This window comes from Pagrus major, chromosome 5 (assembly GCF_040436345.1).
Source record: "Pagrus major chromosome 5, Pma_NU_1.0".
Taxonomy (NCBI): domain Eukaryota; kingdom Metazoa; phylum Chordata; class Actinopteri; order Spariformes; family Sparidae; genus Pagrus; species Pagrus major.
In genome coordinates, this window is record NC_133219.1 from 10,471,614 (window position 1) to 10,493,328 (window position 21,715).

A 21,715-nucleotide genomic window follows, 5' to 3' on the forward strand; every position below is an offset into this window, starting at 1 on the left:
GAGTTCCTCAAACGAGAAAATAACCATCGCTCGCAGTCAGAGAGGAACACTGTTTGAATGTCTCTCTGTCCAGACAAATCCCTTCTTTTGAAGACAACAAAACACCCAATTTGAAGGCGGTGCAGCGCTGTCATCAATATGAAAGACTTGGCTTTGATTCTCCTGTTTCAGATTTATGGTCAGAGTTTGTGCCAAAATGCAACCAGACCCAACATTGTGATGGTGATGAGTGATGCATTTGTAAGTATAAGTTAAGTTAAAGTACCGTGCTTAAGTCGTGTAAACAAAAATAGTTTGTGGTTATACCTTTAAAGCACGAGATGATAGATTTAAACACATGGAGATGCTTATTTTTGTCATATTTGATCTGTTTGACTGTTCATTTTTGTGATTTTGCATCTAAAATGTCAGTTTTCCTTTTTCTACAGGGTGGGCGATTGACCTTTGACCCTGGCAGCAGAGTTGTGCAGCTCCCTTATGTAAACTACCTCAGGGAGCTTGGTACAACATTCCTCAACGCCTACACTAACTCGCCCATCTGCTGCCCCTCAAGAGCAGGTAAGTTACCCTTTCAACTCCAACTGTAAAGACACTGCGGTGATTAAGGTGGTCATACTAGTGTTACAATAAATGTATTTCATTGACGTAATCTTTGTTCTCAGCAATGTGGAGCGGTCAGTTTGTTCACCACACTCAGTCATGGAACAACTACAAGTGCCTCGATGCTAATGCGACAACATGGATGGATTTGCTGGAGGCCAATGGTTATCTTACCAAGATGATGGGCAAGCTGGACTTTACCTCAGGGAGTCACTCTGTCAGGTAGGCAGACACTGTCAGCACTGTGGATAAGAGTGGCTGTAAAATTGTGCCTATATCTGGGATAAGAGACATAAATAAATAAAACGGTGTTTCAAATAAAACATCTTAATTGATCTTTTCTTATTCCTATTCACCAAACTAAGATCAATATAACACATGCGCACACTATGATAAATAGGCCACAACATACTGTGTATGTGGGCAGCTATTTTCCAGAACAACATGAATCATCTGTTTTGATGCTTGTCCTCACATGTTTTGTTCCACTTCCCATTATCTGTGTCTCTGCCTGCTTCTTGTAAATCTTTGCGTGTGTCTGTGTCACTCCTGCAGTAATCGAGTTGAGGCCTGGACACGAGATGTTCAGTTCCTCCTGCGCCAGGAGCCCAGACCTGTTACGCAACTTGTTGGGAACATGTCAACAATGAGGATCATGAAAAAAGACTGGGAAAACGTAGACAAGGCTACACAGTGGATCAACCAGAGAGCTGCACCCTCACACCAGCCCTTCGCTCTTTATGTTGGCCTCAACTTACCTCACCCCTATAAAACTGAATCCATGGGGCCCACAGCAGGAGGATCCACCTTCCTTACCTCACCATACTGGCTGGGAAAGGCACGCTTTTTCTTTGTGCATTTCTTGAAATTTTTTGTCCCATTATTGCAGCATGGGATTGCAGTATGTTTATATATAAATCACTCTAAAATTTTAAGTTCTTATTTTACAAACACAGGTGTCTTCTGAGCTCATCACTGTTCCTAAATGGCTGCCTCTGGCTTCCACGCACCCTGCTGACTACTACTCCACCTTCACCAAAAACTGCAGCGGTGTTTTCACTGAGGAGGAAGTCAGAAGCATAAGGGCCTTCTATTATGCCATGTGTGCTGAAGCTGATGCCATGCTGGGTGAGTTGACAGCAGTAATTCACTGAGGGACAGTCTGAACAAGCAGGAGGTACTGGGTTTGACAGCTGTCTTTGAGCGTAACCCTGGTCTGGAGACACAAAGATGGCTCAGATTCAAATCAAACTCTGCTGCCAAGATAATGAAGCAGACCAAACCTCCAAGGAGCAGATTGTTTGTTCAGGCTCACAGAGCCAAACATGCACTGTAGGAAAGAAAAACATGAGTAAGCATTGTTACAACATCCCAATATGGACAAAAAATTCTAAGTACTGACGTAAAGTAGTCTTAGAGAGAGACATTTTGTGACAGCCAGTGTACCACTGGCTATAAAACAAGGCGTAGCATTACAGTGATGGATTTTAAGCAGTACTGCTGTTGATTTAGTGCTATCTGTTAGAACATTTCGCTACCTTCACTTGAATTACTTTCAGTAAAAAGGCCCTCAGTAAGTACAGGCTGAAACCAAAAAAGTAAATGCTTTTTAAAGCTAGTAAAAGCATAGTTTACTGTTAATAAGTGTATCATTAACTACAAATAAACACATAATAAAGTAACTTAATAAAGCAACCAAAAAGGTTTATCAATGACATGAAAGGGAAGTTAATTAAATTCAATAAATGTGTTGTACAAAGTGTTTGTAATGCTGTTATAAACAATTATAGGGAACTAATAAAGCTTATATTAACGTTTAGTAACGTTAACAAGTTTCTTTTGAGTGCCTTTTAAATGTTTTTTAATTTAACAATAAATGTGTTCATGAAGCTATTATTAAAGGTTATATACTTAACAATACTCTATAATATGTTGACAAGCATTTGATATATTGATGTCTTGTAATAGGTGTTAGTTAGTAGGTAATACAGCACCTATAAGGGCCACATTACCTATTAACTAACACCTATTACAAGAATGTTAATATGAAGTATTACCCAATGTCATCCTTTCACTGTTGTTTGAATAATGTCTTTGGCTGAATTAAGAAAAAATCCAGAAGCAGCTCAAAGCTTACTCTGTGTCTCCAACACTGTTTCAACAGGCCAGGTGATTTCAGCTCTGAGAGAGACTGGCCTGCTCAACAACACTGTTGTGATCTTTACGGCCGACCACGGAGAGCTGGCCATGGAGCACCGGCAGTTCTACAAGATGTCAATGTTTGAAGGCAGTTCCCATGTTCCCCTGCTGATCATGGGACCTGGGCTGAGGTCTGGCCTGCAGGTCAAGCAGCTTGTGTCTTTGGTGGATCTCTATCCCACTGTGCTGGGTAAGGAAGAAGACAGAAAACATAGGAATAAAATGTCTGTTGTAGATTGTAAATCATTCGAAGAATAAAAGCAATGGTAGATGTTGATTTAACATTTTTCAAAGTGATGTAACACACTTTTATATTTTGCAGACATTGCTGGTATTACACCAGTGGGTACTCTCAGCGGCCACTCGCTTCTTCCTCGGCTAACCAAGGCCAGCGCTTTTTCCAAGAAGCAACATCCAGACTGGGTTCTGAGTGAATATCATGGTTGTAATGTCAATGCCTCTACATACATGCTCAGAAGTGGCCGGTGGAAATATATTGCCTATGCAGATGGCCTGAGTGTCCCCCCACAGCTTTTTGGTGAGTTCTCATATGCTTTCAAGAAGATACAAACAGTCATAAAACTGTGGCTCTTTTTGATTTTTTGTACTCTTTCTGTTTTGCAGACTTAACACTGGACAAGGAAGAACTTCATAATGTAGCTCCCAAATTCCAAGATGTGCGGGCGCATCTGGACAAGCTTTTGCGCAGCATTGTAGATTATCCAAAAGTCTCTACAGCTGTCCACCTCTACAATAAAAAAGCTTTTACAGCGTGGCGCAACAGTTTGGGGAGAAACTACAGCCAGGTCATTGCTAACCTCAGGTGGCATGTGGATTGGAAGAAGGATCCATTAGCCAATGAGAAAGCTATTGACAAGTGGCTCAATGGCTCTCTTTGATATTATTTATGGTTGTAATGATGGCTAACTTTAAGGTGTGTGTCTTTTAATGAGCTGGACTCATATTCAAGCTTGGATTGTTACTCTCTTACTCTCTGACAATCAGAAACCATTGATGGGTGGCTCTGCATCTCTTAATGATATTTATCCTATAACAGCTTTAGAGATGGATAATCTTGGAGTCTTTTTTTTTTTTTTTTTTTAAATGTCCTAAACTCAAACTCTGAGACTTTTACTTATATGCCAGATCTCATCACTATCTCCAAACAAAAAATGTCAAAATTGCCCAAAATGATGTCTTGAAATTGCTTCTTTTGTCCAACCAACAGTGAAAGACTCTTTATTTACCATCATACATGACAAAAGAAAGCATTTTTTTTGTACATTTCTGCTTGAAAAATGACTGTAAAGACAGATCTATCATTTACATAGTTGGCAATTAATTTTCTTTCGATCGACTTACTGATTAATTAACAGATCGTTGCAGCTTTATTCCAGAGACTTTGAGCAGGAATTGTAACTTGACCATGATGTGTATTCAGTTCCTTCCTTTATACATCTCTTCATTCATTATTTCTTTTGCAAATAAATAAATAAATAAATGAATAAAAGAATAAATATATATTTTGCTCACTTTAGTATTGATGTGTAGTTATTTTTGCTTGTATCTGAAAACACTAGGGGACCAATCTGCAACTAATCTTATTTTGAAATTCATAGTAGGCGTGGCTATTTTCACTTCCGGGATCACAGGGCGCAGAGCAACTTGTCAACGTAAACAGTGAGTCTGCCCAACTTTCGTTCCTGTTCTTTAAAACATACATAGTTAAATAACAACCAACTGAATAAATAGCCTCTTGTGCATCAGTTAAGGTTTGAAACATGTTCTCATTTTAAAGTACATAGTTTAGAGGCTCCGACAAGCTCATAGCTAATGCTAAATTGGCTGCAGCTAGCTAACACTGCAATGCAGACTCAAGCTATCTAACTAGAGTTTATTGTCAAGTCAACTGTTCAGGTACATCACTGCTACCTGGTAGCCACAGCACAGATTTGTAGGTTGGTGTAATTAATTTGTCACATAGCTCACAATTCATTTAAACCGACGCTACAACGTTTTGTTGCAAGTTCATGTAGTTACATGGCTAACAATGACCCTTCTTTTTTGTGTCTGTGTTTCACACAGATAGTTTTAAGATGTCCAGTAAAGAAGTGAAAACAGCACTGAAAAGTGCAAGAGAGGCCATCAAGAACAAAGAGTTCAAAGAGGCTCTAAAACACTGCAAGGTAAAGTATCTCAGGTTCACTTACTCAATGAAGGGGGGTATTTACATATATATATATATATTGTGGCTGTCCACATGCAGCTGTTCCAAAGAGTCTGGGTACTGACTGAACTGATGGGAATATAGATTGTGTATGGCTGACGTTTCTCTCTTCCATCTGGATTTAGGCCGTATTAAAACTTGAGAAGAACAATTATAATGCATGGGTGTTCATCGGCCTGGCAGCCAGCGAACTCGAGCAGCCAGATCAGTCGCAGATGGCTTATAAAAAGGCTGTGGAGCTGGAGCCTGAGCAGCTACTGGCATGGCAGGTAAGGTGGGAAAGTGTAGTGGTTATAGGCTTTAAATGTCTTAGACTAATTATACTCTGCATGCCTAACACTGAGAGCAAATCTGTATAACTTGAGGCAAAAGTAAACCAATGAATTCTCATCTTGATGCCTCTATGGTGGGGCACAATTTTTTAAAATGTCTTAATTTCATAATGAAGACTCCTATCAACTGTGCCAAATAGATGCATTTGTTTTTAAGGGCTTGGCGAATCTTTATGAGAAGACTGATCAGTGGGATTTCCAAGTTGAGCTACCTAACGTCTATCAGAAACTTGTTGAGCTGTATGCAAGGTAACATATAAGATATGAAAAACTTCTTCAGGATGTTTCTGAAAAAGTGATTAGTGAAACAGTATTTGCTTGTGTCAACCTCCTGGTTGTAGTTTTGACTAGTTTCACGTATCTGATTTGTGCTGACTCATTCTCATTATGTTCTCCATCAACAGCTCTGACAAAAATAAATGTTATGAGACGATCAGAAAGCTCTCAGATATCTATCAGTCTGATAAAGAATATTCAAAGGTATGTAATTTAAAAGCATGTGTGTTCAATGAAGAAAGGCTTTGTGTTGCTTTGTGCTCTTTACACACATTTGTATGCATTTGTATGCACACAGTTGGCAAAAGTTTGGCTGCAGCTCCTTCAGCTGAAGGAGGAAGAGGCTGTGGACAAGAAAGAGTTACTGCAGCTATGGCAACAGATGACCAATCTCCTCTCAGACTGCCTTAAGGAGGAAGAGAAGGATAATGAAACTCAACAGCATGTAAGATTTCCCTAAATGTGGATTTTAACTCAGTAATGTATAATGTTTCTTTTTGTGTATGAACACTTTGTAACACATGCACACAAGTCCATCTCCTCCTATACATTTACAGCAGGTTAGTCTTACATTGTGGTCAGAAGCTCTAATTACTCCCACTCACTTGCAAACAAAAATATTTTTCTCACTGCTGTTCTTAGTGAAAACTTTTTTTTTGGTCATCAGTTAATCACAGCATTTGAGAAGACCATGGTTCTCATGAACCCTATACCAGGAGAGGAACACAAGAAAGTCTCAGCTGACTATGTCAAATGCCTTTCTAAAGTAAGTGTGCCTCATCTGATCATCACCACCACAGAATTTCAAGGACAATTAGAATTTGATCATGCTCATCAAAAATATCAAAAGTACAGATATTCTCTTAATCAGCTGCACATCATGTATTTCCCCTCAATGTAGCTGCCACAAGAAGAAGCGAAAATGAAAGAGGCATGTGAGTCCATGCTGTCCCTCTACCCCAACCAAAGTTATCCTCTTGAAGTCCTTTGTTCCCATTACCTCAAAACAGGTTAGAGGCTGTTGTCTTGCTCATAAAATCTAAAATCAAAGAATGCAGTGATTGATTCACAGATATGCAACTGTTTTGTCCAATAAAGTGACACTTGCAGCCATTCAGATTCACTCTTAATAGATACAATTATGTTTTTACTGAAGGTGTTCAGAATGAGGATGCAGTCAGCTCTTTCTCCCGGCTCCTGGTTCTGGCACCAAGCAGCGGATTAGGTCACTTGGGTCTGGGCACTAAAGCACTGCAGGAAGGGAGGTATAAGGAAGCCATTAAGGACCTTGCACAAGGTTAGTTTGTGCACCAACAAAGAATGGATTCTGTTCTTAATGTGAATGCACCTGAATTTTTCATACAGAGACATATAACCTATGACTACTTTGCATTATCTGTCTTCACTGTTTTATCAGGGTTGAAGAAAATGAGCTCTAGCACTGGATGGTGCAATCTGGCAGAAGCTCAATTTAAAATGCAGAGATACTCAGACAGTGCTGTATCATGCTCACAAGGTATGTTTACTCTGCTGTATATCACTATAGTTATTCAGATGACATCACAAACAACATGCAATCACTTATCCAGCAAGTCCAAAGAATATGTCCAATCAAACTTCATCAGGGGATCGTTGAAAAAACAATTGAGGGATTTGTGGAGGATATAAGAGTGCTCACTACCATCTTCAAAGTGCAGCTGTCTTTTGCCCCTGAAACTTGTATTGAACTTCACTGTATGTGTGTTGTTCTGTTAGGTCTGACGGTGTGTGCCTCTGAAGACAAGGAGCTGAAGGTCAAACTGCTTAAGATGAAGCTAGAGGCTTTAGTCAGGAGTGGAGGAGAGAAAGCTGCAGACCAGGCTTTGGAGACATTTGCACTGGTAATGTGATTGACTACTAATCTTTTTTTTATTCAGTAATTCCAAAGTTAGAATTATTTTAATTATTAATACAATTATTAGTTTAGTTTGAGTATATTTTGCAGTTGTAACCTTGGACATACATGTGTGTCCACGTATTGTTAAAGCAAATATATCTATTGTGTTTTTCTTTTGTTAGATCCCAGATGCTGAAAAAGACCCAGTTCTATTAACCCTTAAAGGACGTGCATACCTTAACAAGGGACAAGTCGATCATGCACTGAAGGTAGTAAATTATTCATTTAATGTGTAACTTTGGCAATTTTTTAGTATTGAACAATGTATAAATATGAAGAGCTTGAGATAAAATTCCGTCTTCTTTTTATAATACATGGAAAATAAGAAAGGGATCACTTGTATCAGACACAAGATCGGTTGAACATAAGTAAACTTCCGCTTCTTTTGTAGGTGTCATCAGAGCTGGTGGCCTCTAACCCTAACCTGGCTCAGGGGTTGGTACTGAGAGGACTGGCACAATTGGCTCAGGGTCAGCAGCAGTTGGCAGAGGAGAGGTAAAAAGTGTTTGTGTTTCTTCTTCTGTGCATGTGTGTTTTTTTTCTCCATTGTCTTAAACCTAATACATTTGTGTGTTTTAGTTCTTAGTGAACTTTTCTAACTTTCTCTTCTGCTCTTCTGATGTTGAGTTTCCTGAAGGCGGCTAGCCAGAGCCCAGACTGTGGAGAATATTATTTCTTGCTGGGAAAGCTTTACTGGGACATGGGAGAAGAGACCCGTAAAGACCGGAGCAAAGCCCATACACACCTGCTCAAGGTTAGTACAGTTATTACTGAAATTTGGAAGGGGAATTTTTATCTTTATATTCATTTTTTACCCCGTCCATTTCAGGCTGCAAAGTTAGACCCAAACCTGGGTTGTGCATTCCGCTACCTCGGACATTATTACAGGGAAGTGGCAAATGACCGTGGCCGGGCTCGAGGCTGTTATAAGAAGGCCTTTGAGTTGGACAACGAGGATGCTGAGTCTGGAGCTGCCTCAGTGGATCTCTGTATGGAGCAGGATGATATGGTCAGTGGATTTGTTGGCAAATTGCCAAAATGTTCATGTGTTGTGCTGGCATTTTGTACAGGTGCCTCTCTATTGTCTTGACCCTCCCCATGCTCCTTTTGTACCTTATCTTGCTTTATATCGTCACCTTCCTCTTCCCTAAATGCTGTAGGACACTGCCTTAGCAATACTTCAGTCGGTGATTGAAAAAGCCACTCCAGGCTCAGCTAAATGGGCTTGGATGAGACGAGGACTTTACTACCTGAAGGTTGGAGATCATCAACAAGCTACATCTGAGTAAGAGTTTTAATCTCAGACAGTAATATGTATTACCTTAGATCTTTACCATTTTCTACTTTATCATAGGCATTTTTAAGAAAGTTATTAACCATTTTACTTTTGTTCATAGTCTGCAGGCAGCTCTGAGAGCAGACCCAGAGGACTGGGTGTGTTGGGAGTGTTTAGGTGAGGCCTACCTAAACCGCCGGAGCTTCACAGCAGCTCTGAAGGCCTTTGGTAAAGCCCATCAGCTTCAACCCTCCTCCATCTACAGTGTCTACCAGGCTGCTGCTATCAAACAGACCCTGGGCAAGTTCAAGGAGGCAGTTGCAGAGTACTTGCAGATCACAGCGCAGCAGGACTATGTTCCTGCTCTTAAAGGTCGGTGGTCATTTTAATTTATCAAAGACCTTCACTTTACTTCACTTTTGTTTGCTTATCTCTGAGTTATATATCTGAGCCTGGACATTAAATCACATTGGTATGATCTGTTTTTCAGGTCTTGGGGAGTGCCAACTGTCTCTGGCAAAGAGTCTAATGGAAGACTGCAGAGATGGGGGAGCCATTGACCTCATTCAGCAAGCAATACAGAACCTCTTCAGGTAATTACTTGTTTAATTTGTAAATCTTAAAATGAAATACCACTTTGTCTGTGATTCGTCAGATTGTTTTCAGCGATCCATTCTTTCACATTTCTGTGCCCATCAGAGCTGTGGAGCTGCGTCCAGACCTGTCCTGTTTGTGGAAGCTGCTGGGAGATGCTTGCACTGCAGTCAGCACCGTGTCGCCAAACAGAGCCCAGGTTCTGGTGCCTGCCCTACTGGCCGGTTCAGACCCAAACACTCAGAGCCACGCACTGACTCAGGCCCAGACTCTCAAAGTCGGTGAGAGGTATGACCACAAACAGGTGTACATTTTCTAAGCTGCCTATACTAGATCTACTCTGTCAATGCATACATTTATAACATCAGCAGACAAACAAAAAAGTTGACACTGAATAGCTTTTCATGGTATAATAATCTTTAAGTTACCCTTGGATACCATCTACTCCTGTTGGTCAAGCATAGAATCTGAACACTGAACAGTAAATGGATGTTTTTGTCTGCAGGTGTTATGCCCGTGCTTTGAAGCTGATGTCTGAGGTCCCCAGCCTTTGGTATGACCTAGGACTTAACTACTTCCGCCAGTCCAGCCTACCCTGCCCTTCAGAGGGAGACCAGAACTCTCCATCTCTGCTGCTAGAGAAGGCCCAGCAGGTGATTCACAGACTCCTGCATCACAACAGTTTTGCATTGTTTTCTCCCTGAGATGGTCTGTTAAGAGTTGTTTTTCCCTTTTCAGTGTTTGAAAAAAGCTATCATGATGGACAGTGAGAACTATAGCAACTGGAATGCCTTGGGAGTGATTTCCATGAGCGAAGGTAATAAGATGCTATAGCTGTCTATCAGGTGGACGGACTGATTGGTTGATCAATTTGTGTTTTAAGTGCAGTATTGACTGCACTTAAAAGATGATGATGTTAATAACTAAATAAAACAACTACTTCTGATTGATCTGTGTCACAGGAAGTGATACACTTTTTATCATGTCACTTTCTTTCTCTCACATCAGGCCTTGAGAACTTTGCTCTGGCTCAACATTGCTTCATCAAGTCCATAGATGTTGAACCAAATGTATGTACTCCACATTCGTTCAGGTGATGAATGGTATTTTCAGAAAATATTCTCATGTTCTTATGAGACTTTAATATTGCATTACAGAATGTTGTTGCTTGGACCAACCTTGGTACCCTGTATTTGAAAAAGGACAATATAGAGGTCTGTGTGATCAACTTTCTTATACGTTTGTTTTGTTTTTGTCATAGTTCTAAAAGTAACACAATTTTACACACACATATATATATATATATATATATATATATATATATATATATATATATATATATATATATATATATATATATATCATAGTTATTGTAAGATGATATTTTCTTTAACAAACTCTGATTTTGTTTTCTTAGCTTGCACACAATGCCTTCAAGATTGCTCAGTCGTTGGAGCCGCTTTATGTCAACTGCTGGATCGGACAGGTACAAAGACTTCTTTATTGCATACATTTATATTATCTATACTGTTTATGCATACATACTGTAAGTGACACAACGTCGGGCAAATCTACTTGGGATGGTATGAGTGTTTCACAATGATAAAGAATATGCAAGCCATGTAAGCTGGGTGTGGGGCCTGGTAATGTTATTGCACAGAGTAGAAGCCATCCCCTGTCCTTCTTGAGAAATCTTTTATATATAAACTTAATTTAGCAATGCAAGGATTTCAAGTTCAGTGGAAGGTAAAAGAAATATGATGTAATTGGCAACATTTTACTGTGTTGTTATTCTGTTGGTTGGTAAAACCTTGAAAAATAGAGCATATGGTTTGATTAGACTAAAATAATTTGTATAGCAACTTGCTTGTGTTCTTGAGACTTGATGAATTTGTCTCTTTGACCTCTTTTGTCTCTATCTGTCTAAATGATGTTTTACCTTTTGTCCTCCTACCAGGCGTTGATAGCAGAGAGAGTGGGAAGCTATGACACCATGGATCTTTTCAGGCACACCACAGAACTCTGCACACATGTATGTGACCTCCCAAAATCACTGGGGTTGCTATTGTAGTACCTGTTAATTATCTGGCTAATAACATCTTTGGTTTGGCTTATAGCTGAGAATTTAACAGAGTGACAGAGAAAGTACTAGTACTAGAAAGTAATTAGGGGTGGTACCACTATGAAACAGAAAATGTGTATGCCTTTCATTAACATTCCTTCTTTCTTTTGCAGATGGAGGGGGTGAAAGGTTATGCCTACTGGGTGTGTACGACCCTCTTGGATAAGAGCAACAGAGACTCTGAACTTTACCGCTACAACATAGTCCAGATGAATGCCATCTCTGCTGCTCAGGTGGCTCTTACCAAGTACACAGGTACAGCATCCATTTGTGTGTCAGTGTGCATGCAGGATCCACATATCCCTGGGTTGTATTTAGGTCATGTGCTAGAGATGGATGTTGTGTGACAAGTTTCTTTTGCATCCTTCTTAGAGAGGATCCAGTCTGACCCTGTTGCCTTCATCATGCTTGGTTACCTGAATGAGCATCTGCAGCTGAAGAGGCAGGCCTTACGGGCTTACGAAAGGTGTCTGTTTGAATTACACTAACCGACTCTGCAGGCTCACAGATGAGGCAGTGTACCAAGAAAATAATGAGGGATAGAAACACGTACACCTGGATTCCAAAAAATTTTAGATGTAAATAAAAGAGAATGTTATAATTTGCTAATCCTTTTTGACATATACTCGAAATATACTTGAAAACAGTATGAAGAATATATTTAATGTTTTAGTTTGTCAACTTCATTGATTTTTGTAAATATATGCTTATTCTGAATTTGATGCCAGCAACACATTTCAAACAAGTAGGGACAGGGACAGCAACAGACTGGAATAATCCACAGCTTAACAGGTTAATTGATAATGGGTGATAATGTCATGATTGGGTAAGAAAAAGGTGTCCTCGGGAGGCTAAGATGATTGCGTTCTGTTTGTATTTATGTTTTACAGTGTCCTAACTTCTTCGGAATTAGAGGTGTAGAAGGTGCACAATGTAATACATATTGTTTTTTTACATTTTTAACTCTCTTTCCTCAGAGCTGTTGAACTGCTTCAGTCCAAGTCCTCCACAGAAGAGCTGGCTTTTGCCTTAGGCAATTATGGCCGTGCTTTATGGTAACATCTTGCTGTCTCATTATCATGTACTTTGACAATGCCTTACAAATACCCCAAACTCCATCTTTATATGTCCCACTGTGTCTTTTGCAGCACCTCGGGCCAGTTGGATGAGGCTGTGTCTGTGTATAATTCCACTCCACTGCAGGAGCTGAGTGATCTGACTGGGCTGGCTCTGGCCTACTGCAGGGCAGGACTCATTGCAGAGAGCATCAACGGTAAGGAGTGGGACTCACACAGAAATCAGTGATTGTTCATGTGTTGTCATGCCAGAGTGACTGTGAATATGCTGTTATGTGTCAACTGTAGCTTATGAACGTGCCTTGGCTGTGGCTTCCACTGAGAAGGACAAGGCTTACATCTTGACTGCTCTGGCCCTGCTTCAGCACCGGCGGGGTAACTTGGACTCAGCCAAGACTCTGCTGTTTAAATGGTGAGTCCACAGTGTTGTCTGGCATGATTTTGTTCTTTTCCACTTTGTTTTCAGTCCAAGCTAGTATAAGAATAAATTGCAAAGACTTGACACTTACTAGACATGAATAATGCACCTTTGATTTATTTATTTTTGTGATGGTATTATTGTGTTGCAATGCTTTGAGAATAGGGCAATATGATGAAGTCAAAGATTATATAATACCTGATTATATTTTCAAGCTATAATGTTTATAAATGTTTTTTTTATTTGCTTTCCAGTCAGGGACTGCTCAAGTGCTTTTGGCCAAACAGAATTACATTCACAAGCTATGATGCCTGAATACCAAACATGAAAGGCAAAACATTTATGTAAAAGGATTGTGCAAATATTGTAGTTTCCTGCATTTAAAACATATGATTATAATATGTGATAACACTTGTACTACACTTGCTTGCACGCTAAAAGTATTTATGTCTGCTTTTTGTCTCCACAGCTCAATGTTAAAGGAGCCAATCTCGGAGTCTCTGCTGTGTTTATGTGCCCTGGGTTTGGTCCACAGTGATGCTACATTAGCTTCTGCTGCCCTGACGGAACTGCTGAAGCAGGGTTCAGCCTCTGGGAATGTTGTGGAGCAGCGGTGTCTACTCACCTGTGCCTTGTTGGCCCTGCAGGGCAACTATAGTGCAGTGCAAAGAGAGGCTTCCAGAGCTGTACACAGGTAAACTGCTCCTTACAATAAGCTTATTTGACTGTAAAAGAGATGTTTTAAACATCAGTGGGGTCAACCTGCATTTTGACAGCGAAGGCCAGATTAACTGAGCCTTTTGGACCTTGTTTTATGTGTATCTTGTGGAGAATTGCACTACAGATTGGAGAAAACATGATAAGTATGTTTGATTGCATGTATCAGTGGACTGGTCATTAGTTTTAATGCAGTTTTTGATAGAAATGTACTCGTGGGAAAAGCCTTTACATGACTTACAAATTCTTCAAAGTCTTAATCCGTTTTATTTATCTGTATTATTTACAGCAATCCTGGAAACCCATCTCTGTGGGCCCTGCTGTCAAGAGTGGTACCACAATACTACCCCAGAAAAGCAAATGTAAGCCTGCATACCAGACATACATCACATTACAAACTTCTCAAGCATGAACCCAGGAAGTCTATAATATTCGCACACATTTAACTGAGCAGCCTCAACCACATTTGCTGCACATTAATAGAAAAAAGGCTCATGGTTTTGTCTACTGTGTTTTCCAGGGCGGAGCGATGGCTGGTCATGTTGCCTGTCTCTCCAGTATGACTCAAGGAAAGGTAAGAGTAACTGTGCATCTGTGTTGAGATGGCCTTGAGTTCTGTGTCTGTTTTTTCACGCTTTATTTAACGTCACTGCCATTAGAAATTCAACTTAAAACTAAATTGTGTTATTTTGCCTGAAGTGATTAGTATTTATTCTGTTTTATACTCTAGATATGCCATCATCCAAAATACACACAACATTTTTTAATACAATACAGTAAATATTGACTCTGGTATTTTTGTCACAGTGTTTGTAAATTAAACTGAGCTGGTCTTTCTTGTGTGCCTGCAGAGGGCGTTGTTGTACAGTGGGGTGAACCAGCTGGCCAATGGGAGACACTCTGGAGAGGACAAACACAGGAATGCACTGAGGACTATGCAGAGAGCTGTGCTGCTCTGTCCTGGTATAAATATATTGTATATTTTATATGGCCGTCTCTGTGAGAACCATTCTTCCACACAATGGTGTTCCTAATATATACAGTAAATTTAAGTTTTTCCAGCTTTGTGGCAATAGCGGGCCTCTTGATGTTTATCCCTTTTGATAAATGTAAAGCTACCTTACACGTCTGTGTGATCTGAGTCTCCCCTCCTCTCTCTACTTTCAGATGATCCAGCGACATGGGCAGGATTAATGGCTGCCTGTCACACAGAAAACACGTCCTGTTATCTTTCAGGTTCTGCTCCTTGCAGACAAGGACTGGAGCAAATCCTCATGTCAGTGGTTTCTGAGAAAGGTGTGTGCATTGATGCATGTGTGTTTCATGGTGTTTATTATTTTGTGTGTGTTTGAGTGCATACTGATACCTTCTGTATCCCAGTGCGTAATGTGGAGGAGATAGAGCGCCCTCTGGCCCAGAGTCTAGAGGGCTGGGTACTACAACAGGCAGTGACAGGTCTCATGCTGGGAGGACAGCTGGAGCAGGCAGAAGCCCTCTGCTCACAGGTCTGATATGAACACACATACACACAATCTCTATTATTCTTTGAATTACTTCATTCTACGACAGATTAGAGTTGTTACAGACAGAAATTAAAGGGGAATTCCGGTGTTTTTAAACCTAGGCCCAATATTTACATGTTTTGGTGTTAATGATTAATTTGTACCAAAAGTTTTGGATTCAGTCCAGTTTATCGCCTCAGCTGGCAGCCATAACATGGCCGCAATGGCTGAAACTTAATCATTTGGGTTAACTCCAACTGTCAAAGTTACATTAAATCTGTTGTCAGACAGTCAGAATAATAGTCTCAGCCTGTGAGGGGAAAAATCAAGTACTTTTAGTGGACGTAGCATTTTAGGTCGGAGTTGCGGCCAAAGGATTAACACTAAAACCATGTAAATAAAGTGCCCGGGTTTTACAAATAACAAAATTCCCCTTAAACATAGATGAAGTAATACAAGTTACATTCAGATTTCTCTGACATGGCCCCTTTTACTGTTGTGTACCTCATGCTCTCCTTTTGTCCCAGGTACTGAGTGTGTCTCCAGAACACCCAGCAGTGCTGCTGTCACTGAGACAAGTGCAGTGTCAGCGCCTCCTTTCTTCCAGTGGTGGTACTGTCCTCCCGGACTCTGTGTTGGAGCAACTAAACAACACAGTGATGATGAACCCTGCCAACCTTGGGGCATGGCATGTAAGTGGGCACTTCATTATCGTTTTTGGTATTATAGTGAATTACTGTTGAGCTTTTACTTTAATTTCAAGCACCAGTGGTCCCCAACCAACCTGAGTTACAAAGCAAGGCTTGAAAATATTGGTGATCTGTCTTAGTTCAGTTGTTTGAATGTTGAGGTCATTAAATGATAAGATTTTTTTTTTCTCCTCAGTGCAAAAGCCATTAGCGTTGCTTCCATTGAAGCCCTGGCCTAATGAAGAACATTTCTGTGCCTTGCTTGAGACCTCATATTTGCTGCACTTCACATCAAATGGCTGCAACCAGCAGGGGAGAAGCAGCAAAGACACCAGGCTTTCTCTCTCAAGCTGTGAACATATTGGCAGCATTTGTAGTCATGGTTAATGACCACACATGTTACAGTATAAATGTGGGGTTGTGTAGCAGTGCCTTCTTCTGTACAAACCTTGACAGATTACATACAGTCATTACTGAACAAACATGCAGTCAACAATTTTTTAGTGTGACTCATCAGATGTAGCCTGCGGGAATAATAAGCCTGTCATGGATCCACTATTTCAGTTGGCATTCTCCTCCTACCTCACCCCACCCCCACCTTTAAACACTATTTTCCAGGGGCACCGTTGCTGCTTTCTGGGCGATTGTGATTGGTGTCAAGAAATACAAACAAGCCAGTGCCTTTTTATCCCCAATAGCAAAACGATGATGGGTGCAGCCAGAATTTCTTCAGTTTTGGCACGGCGCTATAGATCTGGCTATGCATGACTAACAATTTTATGTAGTAACAGAAAATCACATTGCCTCTCACAATATTCTCTGTGCCCCCCTTTCTTCACCGTTCATGTTTCCCCTCCCACCTGGTCCCTCTGTTAATCTCCTATTTTCACCTCTACTCCCACTCATCCTTGATTCGATCAAACTCTCACTCTTCTTCTCTCAGTGGCTGGCTGAGGTGTATCGCAGCCAGGGTCTGCTGGTCCAGGCAGTCATGGCTTACAGGCAGAGTCTGCAGCTAGCCTCACAGCTTGGCATGCACAGCAGCCAGGTAGCCAGCCTCCTTCGACTTGCTCTGCTAGCCCTAGGACCCTGTATGGTGAGTTGCTTCATAGGATATAACAGCTATAATTTTTTTGTTAGTGCAATTGTGCTGTAATAATATAGTTATTACATCACAAATATCTTCAATCTTTTTCCTGCAAAACTTTCGCCACAAGTAAGAACTTTTTTAGACCTTACAAATGTAATGTTGCGGTTAAAAGTAGCACTATGTAAGGACTGCAGCACTGTTTTTCTTTTGGATTAGTACTGGTGGTGTTGTTTTAGAATAAGAGGAAGACTTGCAGTTTACTATGCACACACAAGGCCAGAGGCAGCTCCTGTCTACACCCCTGTCAGGTGGGCAAAAACAAGGCTTAGGAGATGAAAGATGGGTGAATATCCAGCTGGATTATAGGATCAGAAGCCAAGGCCAAGCGGAAATACAAACAAGACAAGAAGCTGCCTTTGTGATTTACCTGGAGGGGATGTAGTTTTTAGTCCACTGCTCACAGCACACCAAATCCCATAGCTGTGAACCATAAGTAAAATAATAAAAAAAATATATGGTTAAAAGAATTAGAAGTTTAGTAGATGAATAAAACATATTTTTGTGCAATCGTTCGTAGTAGTTTTATTCTTGACCCTGTGTGCTCTGACCTCTCAGGCAGGTGTCCCACGAAAGGACTGGACAGACCTGATACTAGAAGCCACCACTGAAATCTTGAAGCTGGGTTCATCCCCGATGGCCCTCCTTTTCCAGGCCCTGCTCCAGTATGTGACCAAGATGGCTGCTAGGTTAGTGCTTCTCACCGTGTTCTGTTTCCACTGCGGCAGGAAGTATGCAAATACACATGCATGTTGCAGGTGTGGCGGTTGTCTTGCATTGATATTCAAATGGATTTATCCCATCGGGGTGAAAGTCTTATACATCATCTAAAGTGATTAAATTAATCATAAGATTCCTGGAACTTCAGATTTATGCCTCCATCTGTCTTTTCAAGATGTTTGTACTTTTGGAACTGCAAAGCAATTTACGAAACAAGAAAAGTTTTGCTGTCCTGACATAATAGCCTTCTGCCACTATTTTACAGGCCTGCCAGGATGCTTAATGAGAATGCCACATTCATCAGAGAGTTTAGCAGAACAAATATGCAAAAAACATGGACTGGCTCAATTCCTGATGAGATGCTGAAGGACCTACTCTGTGCCAAGCACAATCACTGTATAAGAGGCCCTTTCATGCCAGAGACAAGTTTCATTTTATCATATATATATTGGAAAACAGAATGGTAATGGATTCAGACAGGGTTTCAACCCAGACTAACTGAGGAAGGACATTTGTGCCAACTCATTTCATCTAGACCGCAAACCAGATCAGCAGCCATCCAACTCCATGTGTTCAGAAGCAAATGAGCATATGTGTCATTTACATCAACACAGGCAGCACAATTAGGAATATGCATAACATGTTTCCTGGACAGTTTATTCAACAGGTCAACACCTACATGTTGGCCTGTAAGAGACATCCAGACAATTTAATGTAAATGATTTTGGTACACAATTAACAAGGCTCATGTTATACCTTTGCCCTTTTCTGTGTGTCATCTGCAGGGAAACAAGGCGTTTTCTGGAGAGGCTGGTATACGTCCCCTCTCAAGAGTTCCCAGTGACAGTGGTTCAGGTGGCCAGCTGGTACCTCCTCAGACACTTGCATGCCAAAAACGACGAGGAGCTAATGAATGTGAGCACACAGCTGCCTCATACCCACACTGTCACCAGATTGAATCATTTTTGTGTGATATAATAGACGATGTTTATTCGTTTAAAATGCCAATTTACACCCAGTGTAGGTACTTCTGTATTAGTTGTTTATTTTGTCTACAACTTCCGTGGTGAACATATTTTCTCATCTTTTTTTGCAGGTCCTTTTGCAACATGCCAAAATGAATCGAGATCACAGACTGCTGAATTTTCATTCACTGCTTGCCTCTTCTTCATCCTGAATTTTGTCTACAGCTGCATCACTATGAAATCATACATCTTGGCTGGTTTATCCACAGGCCAAAGTCATCACCAGCTCAGCTTTTCTGGGTCTCTTCACTAAAAATGAAATCATATCAAATCAGACATTGTGGGTTTTACATTATAAATATGACATTTATTAACTTTACACGATTCTATGATTTTACATTATACAGTGGTCCGGAAATCAAATATCATGAGCATTATCACATATTTAAAGAATGTATAAAGTAAACAGTGCCCACATTCAGGCTGAAATAAAGGCATTTTGCTCAATACATAAAGATTGTCTCGTCTTGATTGAAAACACTTGCTGATCTGCCAATATAACACAAATGAAATACAAATCAGAACGTTAAGGTAAATGTTCAAAATATCAATCAACAGTACAACACTACAAAAATTACAGATGTTTATTTATGGAATAAAAAGAAAGTAACTCTGAGGAAGAAAAGGTGGAAACTTTGAGTCCTGCTTCCAAAGTATTATTATACCCTGAGCTGAGATTTTTGATTCTTTACTTTAGTTTCCCTCCACCACATAAGAAGGTCACGCTGATGTGGATCCTCGTTCCATCTCTTTCACAACAGCACCTTGTTTTAGGCCTTTACACCGTCTTAGATGCTTCTTCGACAGACATGCTTGGTCATGAGAGTGCAGATGGTTTGCCCACAGCCCCAGCACTGCTGCTTTGTATGTGGAAAACCTTGCTGGGGCTTCCTCTTGCACAGTGAGCATATATCTGCAGCGCCACCACCTTGTGATGCTGCGCCCACATCTACTCCGCTCGGATTTCTTAGACTACTCGCTATGAGCTGTTGAAGCTCTTCCAGGACATTGCTTGCTGCCCTTGCAATGCCCACAACTTTGACATTTTTGGGGTCAAACACACAGTCCTCCTCTAGACCGCTGGGCACGGCTTTCATGCCACAATTGGGGGGCACCCAAGCAGTGTCAAAGCCCTGCGCGTTCCAGGTGTACTGCAGAGGATGGTTGTCAATGTTAATACGAATGACACGGCCAACACGGACGTGCAGCTTAAGGGCCACGCGGTCTGAAGGATTACTCTTTAATGGATAACGTTCTGCCTTTTTCCTATCACGACTGACGTACACGCCCTTTCCCAGCATGCCACCTGATGACTGCTGAAAGCCATTGGTAATGATGAGCCGTGCATTGGCAACGCTGGTGCCGTGGTACATGGTGTAGACCCCACTGTCTTTGGGCTCCTGAGATGCCCCCAGCTCTACATGAGAGTCATCATCATAGGTCACCTCCCAGCCGAAGAACTGTAGCGACATCCTGCTTTAACAAGGGAAGCTTTTCAAGTCCAACAGCTCTGTGACAAATGAATACAAAGAAGGCATCATGTTATTACAGATTTCAGAGCGATTGGTTGTCACTTTTCATTACCAGTATTTTGAAGATTGCTGAATGTACAAACCACAGTATCAGCTGATATTCTTATAAACATAGAATATATTAACACACATTTTTTGCAATTAATACTTACATACGTATGTAATAGAGGCAGGATATAACAGTCGCACAACAAACTTTATTGTCCAAAATGACATTCAGCACTAAAACAGTCAGCTTCATTGAGAATTTAAAATGACCCCAAGCATCTTTGGTAGCATTTTGTTTCTTTACGCCACATATTGGACAACATGTACGCCAATACCTGTAATAGGCCAGTATCGGCCGATTATATCAGCTGATCAAATAATCAGTCGGGCTCTACTTTTTACTCACTACATTTATTAGATAACTAAAGTTACTAGATACTTTTCAGATTACATACTGCATTTAAATTGATATATTTTACTGGCAATCAGATTTTAAAAAAACAACAAACAAACAAAACATTCTGATGATCAGAAAAATGCTGAATATTGGTTCTGATATTTGTCCAGGCAGGTAATCGGTCGAGCCATAGTATACAGATCTACATACATGTAAATATATGTATCATTTACTTTTACTGGTACTTTTGATACTTAAGTACATTTATTGCCAGAAATTACTTTTGATACGAAAGTAACTGACATATTATATCAGATATTTCCACTTTTTTCAAAGTAATAATTTAATATTATATCTTTGCTTTTACTCAAGTATGACTTTTGGGTACTTTTTACAACACCGTGTTCAGGTAGCACTGACATTACCTGTCAAATGTCTCTAATGCAGCTGACCCACTATCCTCACAGACAGCGGTTCTATTTAAATACTAGAGGAGGCAATATGTTTCGTAAAAGCTATGAAAATAGGTGATGTTATCAAACATGATTTTAAAAAAACATCTGCAGGTTAAAACATGACATTCATAACATTCATGACAGTAGGCTAACGTTATTCGTCGTCTTTTGCGAGCTAACCCTTTTAATTACATCGTAGGCTAACGTTAGCTAGTCTCTGAGGGATCAACTTCCATGTATAACTTTCTGTAATACATTTAACTTATACATACATTACATGCTGTTGTACAGGTCATCTTTTCTTAATCTGTAAAGCGTTGTAATGTCGTTTCATCTTAAAAAACTCCATGCGAACTAACAGCTGATATGTTAGCAAACCTTACCGTCAGCGAGGAATCGTTTACTGGCTTTAACCTCAATAACTTTCACTTTCTTTTCCTTTCAGTCCGAGTAAAGTTTCCCTGTGATCACAACCCGTCATTTCCTC

At 40.4% G+C, this 21,715-nt stretch overlaps 3 protein-coding genes across 6 annotated transcripts; 2 read left to right on the top strand and 1 right to left on the bottom strand.

Moving 5' to 3' along the window:
- The first annotated feature begins 57 nt into the window (after nt 1–57).
- Nucleotides 58–4,300, top strand: arsk (arylsulfatase family, member K). Its single transcript, XM_073466339.1, has 8 exons — nt 58–240; nt 429–558; nt 663–822; nt 1,156–1,438; nt 1,557–1,728; nt 2,765–2,989; nt 3,122–3,337; nt 3,424–4,300. Exons 1-8 carry the CDS (start codon nt 139–141, stop codon nt 3,696–3,698), a joined length of 1,563 nt encoding a protein of 520 aa, XP_073322440.1. The 5' UTR covers nt 58–138; the 3' UTR covers nt 3,699–4,300.
- A 136-nt stretch (nt 4,301–4,436) lies between these two features.
- skic3 (SKI3 subunit of superkiller complex) lies at nt 4,437–19,311 on the top strand. Of its 3 annotated transcripts, none has more exons than XM_073465698.1 (41): nt 4,437–4,479; nt 4,885–4,985; nt 5,152–5,295; nt 5,516–5,607; nt 5,763–5,838; nt 5,933–6,079; nt 6,302–6,400; nt 6,536–6,644; nt 6,791–6,931; nt 7,052–7,150; nt 7,390–7,514; nt 7,693–7,779; nt 7,962–8,065; nt 8,198–8,324; nt 8,400–8,579; nt 8,731–8,855; nt 8,968–9,218; nt 9,337–9,439; nt 9,546–9,728; nt 9,946–10,093; nt 10,179–10,257; nt 10,449–10,510; nt 10,598–10,654; nt 10,858–10,926; nt 11,398–11,472; nt 11,676–11,817; nt 11,935–12,028; nt 12,540–12,617; nt 12,711–12,835; nt 12,927–13,050; nt 13,526–13,750; nt 14,063–14,135; nt 14,294–14,347; nt 14,625–14,736; nt 14,941–15,069; nt 15,154–15,278; nt 15,803–15,967; nt 16,908–17,060; nt 17,670–17,800; nt 18,617–18,746; nt 18,928–19,311. In XM_073465698.1, the coding sequence occupies exons 2-41, from the start codon at nt 4,896–4,898 to the stop codon at nt 19,006–19,008; spliced, it is 4,713 nt and encodes a 1,570-aa protein (XP_073321799.1). In that variant the 5' UTR covers nt 4,437–4,479; nt 4,885–4,895; the 3' UTR covers nt 19,009–19,311. The 3 variants fall into 3 exon arrangements, with proteins under 3 accessions (XP_073321799.1, XP_073321801.1, XP_073321800.1); XM_073465700.1 differs by lacking the exon at nt 4,437–4,479 and adding an exon at nt 4,555–4,571; XM_073465699.1 differs by lacking the exon at nt 4,437–4,479 and adding an exon at nt 4,739–4,757.
- On the bottom strand, nt 19,142–21,655 carry LOC140995623 (uncharacterized). Of its 2 annotated transcripts, none has more exons than XM_073465702.1 (2): nt 21,612–21,655; nt 19,142–20,366 (listed from the first exon to the last, which is right to left on the bottom strand). In XM_073465702.1, exon 2 carries the CDS (start codon nt 20,326–20,328, stop codon nt 19,645–19,647), a length of 684 nt encoding a protein of 227 aa, XP_073321803.1. In that variant the 5' UTR covers nt 20,329–20,366; nt 21,612–21,655; the 3' UTR covers nt 19,142–19,644. The 2 variants fall into 2 exon arrangements, with proteins under 2 accessions (XP_073321803.1, XP_073321804.1); XM_073465703.1 differs by having other exon boundaries at nt 21,501–21,618.
- Nucleotides 21,656–21,715: the final 60 nt, after the last annotated feature.

Coding starts and splice junctions, on each gene's coding strand:
- skic3 (XM_073465698.1), top strand. CDS start 4,896: ATGTCCAGTAAAGAAGTGAAAACAGCACTGAAAAGTGCAAGAGAGGCC. Junction 7,151..7,389: donor TGCTGTATCATGCTCACAAG/GTATGTTTACTC, acceptor TTGTTCTGTTAG/GTCTGACGGTGTGTGCCTCT. Junction 17,801..18,616: donor GTGACCAAGATGGCTGCTAG/GTTAGTGCTTCT, acceptor TGTCATCTGCAG/GGAAACAAGGCGTTTTCTGG.
- arsk (XM_073466339.1), top strand. CDS start 139: ATGAAAGACTTGGCTTTGATTCTCCTGTTTCAGATTTATGGTCAGAGT. Junction 559..662: donor CTGCTGCCCCTCAAGAGCAG/GTAAGTTACCCT, acceptor CTTTGTTCTCAG/CAATGTGGAGCGGTCAGTTT. Junction 1,439..1,556: donor CACCATACTGGCTGGGAAAG/GCACGCTTTTTC, acceptor TTACAAACACAG/GTGTCTTCTGAGCTCATCAC.
- LOC140995623 (XM_073465702.1), bottom strand. CDS start 20,328: ATGTCGCTACAGTTCTTCGGCTGGGAGGTGACCTATGATGATGACTCT.